Source organism: Mustela erminea, chromosome 20, assembly GCF_009829155.1.
Source record: "Mustela erminea isolate mMusErm1 chromosome 20, mMusErm1.Pri, whole genome shotgun sequence".
In the NCBI taxonomy this organism is placed as follows: domain Eukaryota; kingdom Metazoa; phylum Chordata; class Mammalia; order Carnivora; family Mustelidae; genus Mustela; species Mustela erminea.
In genome coordinates, this window is record NC_045633.1 from 23,034,631 (window position 1) to 23,041,710 (window position 7,080).

The following is a 7,080-nucleotide window of genomic DNA, read 5'->3' on the forward strand; positions in this document are numbered from 1 at the left end:
TGAATTCCCTTACCCACTGACAGGCCCTAGAAGCAGGCAGCGTGGCATCCTCTAGGGATTCAACTGCCTCCCCCCTAAGGCTCTGCTAAGGGCAAAGGGCAATCCTCGTCTGACCGACCCCTACCTCCAACCAGGATCCTGAAGTCTGCTTTACCAACTCCTTATGAAACGATCTCTGAACCGCCCAGGACAGTGCTGACAGACGTTTCCAACCATATGGCCCACTGACACACAGCTAACGGGTCTCACAACACAGGTTTTATTACTGTTAATGAATAATCTTTTTCCCAACAACAGCCAGCCCCTCAAGGCCCTGGAAACCTTGCTGCCAAAACTCCTTAGAGACTTAGGCCATCCCTGACCCCCTACAAACTTGCAAGCATATAAGGGACCACCCCTCACAGCCCCAGGGCAGCAGCTCTTCCTGCCCACGGGTCCTGTCCCCGTGCTTCAATAAACCACCATTCTGCACCAAAGATGTCTCAAGAATTCTTTCTTGGTCATCGGCTCCAGACCTCAGCCACCAAACCTCACCTATGTTCTAAGACTTCATCACTTGGAGAGAACCTACATGTCGGTCAACAGAGGAATGGATAGAGAAGATGTGGTATATACATACAACGGAACACCACGCAGCCACCACAAGAAATGAAATCTTGCCATTTGCAACGAGGTGGATGGAACTAGAGGATATTAAACTGAGTGAAGTAAGTCCATCAGAGAAAGACAACTATCATATGATCTCCCTGATATGAGGAATTTGAGAGCCAGGGTGGGGTGTGGGGGCGGGCAAGGAGGGGAATAAATGAAACAAGATACGACCAGGGAGGGAAACAAACCATAAGAGACTCTTAATCTCAGTAAACAAACTGAGGGCTGCCAGGGGGATGGGGGTAGGGACGGGGTGGCTGGGTGATGGACGTGGGGGAAGATACGTGCTATGGTGAGTGCTATGAGATGTGCCTGATGATTCACAGACCTGCGCCCTGGGAGAAAATAACACATCATATGTTAATTTAAAAAATGAAAACAAAAAAGAAAAAACAAACACAAAAATGAAAACAAAAAACCCACAAAGGAGCACAGCTGTGCCTAAGTCAAGAACTCACTCCAGAAACACGAGCTGTGCGAGCGCCCAGGCACTGTGACCCACGCCTGAGTGAAAAGGAAAACTCCGGCAGGTCCAGCCGCATACCGCGTGGATGCTGAAAGCAGAAGAGAATTTTAAAGCAGCTACTACAGGTGCTCAAGGGAGTAACGGGAAACAGGAACCGAGAGTCACAGCAGTCACACAGAAAACAGAAAAGACTGAAATTCTGGAAATGAAAAGCAGGTCAAAAACAGCAATTTAAATGCATCAGTATATAAAACATGTACCTGTCACGGCTGAGGGGGGCTCACGGCAAGGTTAGAGGTTGGCTCCGCATTCAGGGACTCACGCTCGCGGCTGGATAAACCGCCCAAGACACCGAACTCCCAACTGCCTCAACAGGTGCAGAAGAGCCTCTGCCAAAATCCGCCCCGCCGCACGCCGCAGAGCGTGGACGAGCCCGGCCGGGAGCCTCGCTCATCTTCCACGGCGACAGCGGACACCCCCACCGACGGAGGGGACGCCGGGCAAGGGGCACGGAGGGACTGACGCTGCTCGGAGGCACAGGTCAGGGCCTGAGCGAGAGGCGGGAAAGACTAAGGACAGGAAAGAGAAAAACAAAAGGGCCTTTCCTCCAGCCAACAGGAATCCGGACTCTTAAGCTCCACAGGAACGAGTGAACAAAATTCAGAATGTGGGAAACAAATGGCCCAATTTCTTCAATAAAGAAGTTGTGAGCAAACAGGTGGCGGAGCTCTAGATCCAGACGCGCAGCACATGAGGCGACACACAGAGAACACGGACTCGCACAAACCAGCTCCTGAACACGGGGGACCATCAGACACCTGAAGCACGGATGGATTTTTACCGAAGGAATGTGCTCATCTTTAACTAAGTGTGACAAAAATAATATGGCTATGCCCTTAGGACGTCCACACAGACTGATTTATAGACGATCTGAGCTATGAGATCAGCCGCGGCAAGACGGCCTCAGCGGGACCGCGGTCTCCAAGGCCTTCCTGCCACTCTCCCACACGCTCCCAACAGGCCCTATCACAAAACTGTTCAAACTCAAACAAAAATCAGGCTCCTGGGGGGCGCCATCTGCTGAGCGTCTAACTCTTGATTTCGGCTCAGGTCACAATCTCAGGGTTGTGAGATTGAGCCCCACGTGGCGCTCCGGGCTCAGTGAGGGGTTTGCTCCGGATTCTCTCCCTCTGCCCCTCTTAGCTCCCCCACAAGCCTGCTCGTGAGCTCTTTCTCTAAAATAAATACATCTTAGGCGCCTGGGTGGCTCAGTGGGTTAAGCTGCTGCCTTTGGCTCAGGTCATGATCTCAGGGTCCTGGGATCGAGTCCCGCATCGGGCTCTCTGCTCGGCAGGGAGCCTGCTTCCCTCTCTCTCTCTCTCTGCCTGCCTCTCCATCTACTTGTGATTTCTCTCTGTCAAATAAATAAATAAAATCTTTAAAAATAAAATAAAATAAAATAAAATAAATACATCTTAAAAACAAACAAACAAATAAACCACCTTAAAAACAAACAGTTTTAGGGGTGCCTGGCTGGCTCAGTGGGTTAAAGCCTCTACCTTCAGCTCAGGTCATGATCTCAGGGTCCTGGCATCCGGCCCCGCCTTGGGCTCTCTGCTCAGCGGGGAGCCTGTTTCCTCCTCTCTGTCTGCCTCTGCCTATGTGTGATCTCTGTCTGTCAAATAAATAAATAAAATCTTAAAAAATAAAAACAGTTCTAAAGTTCAGTGAAAATCCTAAGTGGAAAAAATGCACATCGGGCACTAGCAGAGCACAGGCAGAAACATTTGCCCCAAGTGCTCATCAAAGTGATTAGTAGATGCAGATGTGGTCAGCCTTGTAGCCCAGAGCTCTGAGGTCCATCTCTGGTTGGATACACCCTAAAACGAACTGCATCAAAACTCCAACACCACCCTCTCGTTTCATGGTTACTGGTACTACTATTATTATAAACCCAAAGCTATTTTATATAATTAAGGGAGTAAGTCGGTAGACGTACTTTTCAATGTTAGAAAAAGATGGGGGAAAAAACCCCAGCCCTGCAGTACTACATTTCAGTTGGAAACTTAAAGTCACATGGGTCTTCCTTCATACACACACACACACGCATGCGTATCCTTTTTCAAATAATGAGACAAGAAGCTGCAAAACTCCAGGTCCACGGTCCATGTACCATCACGCAGCCTCTCCCACCGCCTACCCAGCTCTGCTTCATCACCTCGACTACGACACGGATATACACGCATGACACAATCAACTATGGGCCATACTCAGGCTCCAGTTTTATATGCACCAATAAGTAAGAGCAGTGATACACCAGCACGAGGACTCCCGGAAACACGAGGCCAGAAAGCAACCAGACATGGGGATCTGTGTGCTGGGGCGCCATGTAGCTGCAGGCCACGCACAGAGACCCGTCCACAGTGACAGACACCAGAAAGGGAGGAGGAGGATCTGGAAAGGAACACGGTCATTTTCTGGGTGACAGACCTGTTCTCCACCTTGTTTTGGGTAACCAGGACATGGACGTGAGCAACTGTCACACGTAAGCCCCATAAAAATAGTTTCAGTCTGAGCCAATAATGATCTTCAAAAAGAAAAAAGGAAGGAAGGGAGAGGAAAGGTCTTCCCTGTCAGACAGTCAGCTAGGAGAAGCAGAAGGCACGAGAGCGGTAGAAAGCGGACACGCACTCTCCTCCTCCCATGGGGTACAGCGTGAGACTCCTGGGCACAGAGGTCGCTCCAAGCCCAGGGACAGCTCAAAGCCCACACACCAAGAGCACAGGCAGAAGTCTGTGTCAACCCTGGAGAGACCCTGTCCACGCTGTGCCACAGCCAAACCCTGACCTCCCACATGAGGCCACACGTGTCTTGCTAGGAAGGATCCGTGTCCAGACTGCTGGACTTGACCACCTGACTGCAGTCAAGCTCCCCAGCTATCTTCCCACTCATGGAGCACACACCAAGGAAGGAGGACAAGGCAAACGACCTAAACCAGACCAATCCAGGAGGTCATTCTCTGAGACAACTGACCCAGACTCCTCCAAACTCAAGATCATGAAAATCTTTTTTATTTTTATTGTTTTAAAACATTTTTGTTTATTTGACAGAAAAAGATCACAAGTAGGCAGACAGGCAGGCAGAAAGAGAGAGGGAAGCAGGCTCTCCGCTGAGCAGAGAGCCCAATGAGGGACTCGATCCCAGGACTCTGAGATCATGACCTGACCGGAAGCCAGAGACCCAACCCACTGAGCCACCCAGGCACCCATGAAGGCCTTTTTTAAACGAAGGTACAGGGTAGAGGGACCTGTTCCAGATTTAAAACTAGACACCTGGGGCGCCTGGGTGGCTCAGTGGGTTAAGCCTCTGCGTTCAGCTCAGGTCATGGTCTCAGGGTCCTGGGATCGAGCCCCGCATTGGGCTCTCTGCTCTGCTCTCTTTCTCCCTCTCTGCCTGCCTCTCTGCCTACTTGTGATCTCTCTGTCAAATAAATAAATAAAATAAAATAAACAAAACTCAATTATTTAAAACAAACAAACAAACTAGACACCTGACTAACCAAAGACATGTGTGAGCCTTGAACAATCCTGGGATGGGGGGCAGCTGTGGAGGGCACTGAGGCAACCAGGGGACGTGGACTGCTTACATCACACACCAACTAATTTGGGGGACTGGGGGACCCATACTGGAATTATTTAGGGACAAAATGTCATAACGTCTATAACCTGGTTTCAAACTTGCTTTTTTCAAAATGGTAGTGGAAAGGAAGACCAGGCGAGTGTGAAACGTTCACGGAGGCCCAGAGCACGCTGGTGTTCACGGTCCCGTTTCTCCATTTCTCTTTTTGATACTTTTAGTAATAAAAGTATCAAATAATAATAAAAAGCAGGGACAGGGTACCTGGTTGGCTCAGTGGGTTAAGCCGCTGCCTTCAGCTCAGGTCATGATCTCAGGGTCCTGGAATCAAGTCCCACATCGGGCTCTCTGCTCAGCAGGGAGCCTGCTTCCCTTCCTCTCTCTCTGCCTGCCTCTCTGCCTACTTGTGATCTCTCTATCAAATAAATAAATAAAAATCTTTAAAAAAAAAAAAAAAAGCAGGGATAGACTTGTCACATCTGTTCCCTCTCTGACTTCATCCCACACACCCCCAACCCTGCTGGCTTGGGCCCCCCCTTTTGCTGTACCCCTCTTCCCAAGAACCCCCATCCCTGCCTCACGTCCTTTCCTCCTTCAGCTTCGGACCAAAATGTCATCTCTCAGCTTTTTCCTGACTCCCCTAATTAAAATGTCAATTCCAAGAGGCGCCCAGCGGCTCAGTCCCTAGAGCACATGCCTCTTGATCTTGGGGTCATGAGTTTGAGCCCCACAACGTGTACACTTAAGAATAGTTAAAAATAAAATAAAATGGTTTCTCTCTGTCAAATAAATAAATAAAATCTTTAAAAAAAAAAAAAAATGGGGCGCCTGGGTGGCTCAGTGGGTTAAGCCGCTGCCTTCGGCTCAGGTCACGATCTCAGGGTCCTGGGATCGAGTCCCGCATCGGGCTCTCTGCTCAGCAGGGAGCCTGCTTCCCTCTCTCTCTCTCTCTCTCTCTGCCTGCCTCTCCATCTACTTGTGATTTCTCTCTGTCAAATAAATAAATAAAATCTTTAAAAAAAAAAAAATAAAATAAAATAAAATAAAATAAAATGGCAATCACCAAAACACTCACATCTTCACACACATACTGTAACTTTCTCTGCTTTCCGCACCTACAGAGTAATCCGCATCATCAAGCATCCCACACTTCCCCTACTTCTTGGTTTACCCCCCCCCCCAAAAGACTGTCACCTCCTGGAGAACAAACGCTCTATGTTTTGCTTATTTCTGCATTCCCACCACACACGCTACCACAGAGTATGCTCAATAAAAAACACTACTGGGTCTCTGCTTCCCGACCCCGCGACCCCACTTCTGGGATCCTGCCTTAGGAAACCGTGCACCGGCTCAGGAAGAGTCCGGACGGGGAATGTTACGCACAGCACTGCTTCTAGCGGCCAACGAGCTTAAACAGAACGTTTGACGATACGGAAATGCAGCGCCATCCTCTAACAAACCAAGCATCAAGTGAGGAGCGTGGAGGCCGGTGCAACTCCCCACCAGGAGGACACACAGTGACTCCCAACACCAAATGAACAAACCTGTGTAGCTCGCAATGTCTGAAAAAAGGCCAAAAAAGGGCAAAAGATACGTTTTTAAAAACAGCGGCAGAAAGCACCAAAACACATTAATGCACGTTTTTCCTTGTACCTTTAGGCACGTAAAAGCACAAAAGACGTCAGTGCCCAAAGGCTAACGGAAATCACCTCCACAAAAAGAATTAAAGCGAACTCATCCGGACAACCTGTTTAACTGGTACTAGAACGTTCTAGAAATACTAACGCTGGTGCACTCGAAGACTGAACGGATGACAAGCGAATGCATGCGCCCCGCGCCCTTGTAGGGACCCTCCTCCCCGGCTGCCCCGTCCACCCGCGCCGGGTACCCGCTCCCCTCCCTGGTCGCCCCCTTGGGCGCGGCCAGGGCCCCGCACTCACCAGACACGGGTGAAGGATCCTTCTTCGGCTGGAGGCGACTGGTCTGGGGCAGGAACGGGTTGTTGAGCCTGCGAGAAGCGGCAGGGTCAGCGGCAACCGGGCTCGGGGCTGTCCCTCCGCGCCCCGCCGCGCCCCGCGGGGCCGCTCACCCGAACGCGTTGGGCTCCTCCACCACTTTCATCTTGGCGGCAGCGGCGGGCGCCGGCCCTGCGGGGAAGCGGGAGGTGAGGAGGCGCGCGGGAGGCTGGGGGCGGCGCACGCGAGGGGCCCCGGAGCTCAGGGACACTAACCGCGTGCCGCGAGCCCCAGCAGCAGCAGGAACCCCCCCAACCCCACCGCCATCGCTCCGCCGCGCGCGCGGTCACGTGGGCGCTGCCCGGTCACGTG

The 7,080-nt window shown here is 51.0% G+C and overlaps 1 protein-coding gene across 2 annotated transcripts in view; it reads right to left on the reverse strand.

Moving 5' to 3' along the window:
* GNPTG (N-acetylglucosamine-1-phosphate transferase subunit gamma) overlaps positions 1–7,079 on the reverse strand; it is a 36,167-nt gene extending 29,088 nt beyond the window's left edge. The window contains exons 1-3 of one of the 2 annotated variants that reach the window (XM_032327541.1): positions 6,984–7,079; positions 6,843–6,900; positions 6,694–6,761 (exon numbers count right to left, since the gene is read on the reverse strand). In XM_032327541.1, the coding sequence (XP_032183432.1) occupies positions 6,694–6,761; positions 6,843–6,900; positions 6,984–7,035 (178 nt within the window). In that variant the 5' untranslated portion in view covers positions 7,036–7,079. The remainder of the gene's footprint in view (positions 1–6,693; positions 6,762–6,842; positions 6,901–6,983) is intronic. The other variant, XM_032327539.1, reaches the window with a different exon arrangement.
* Position 7,080: the final 1 nt, after the last annotated feature.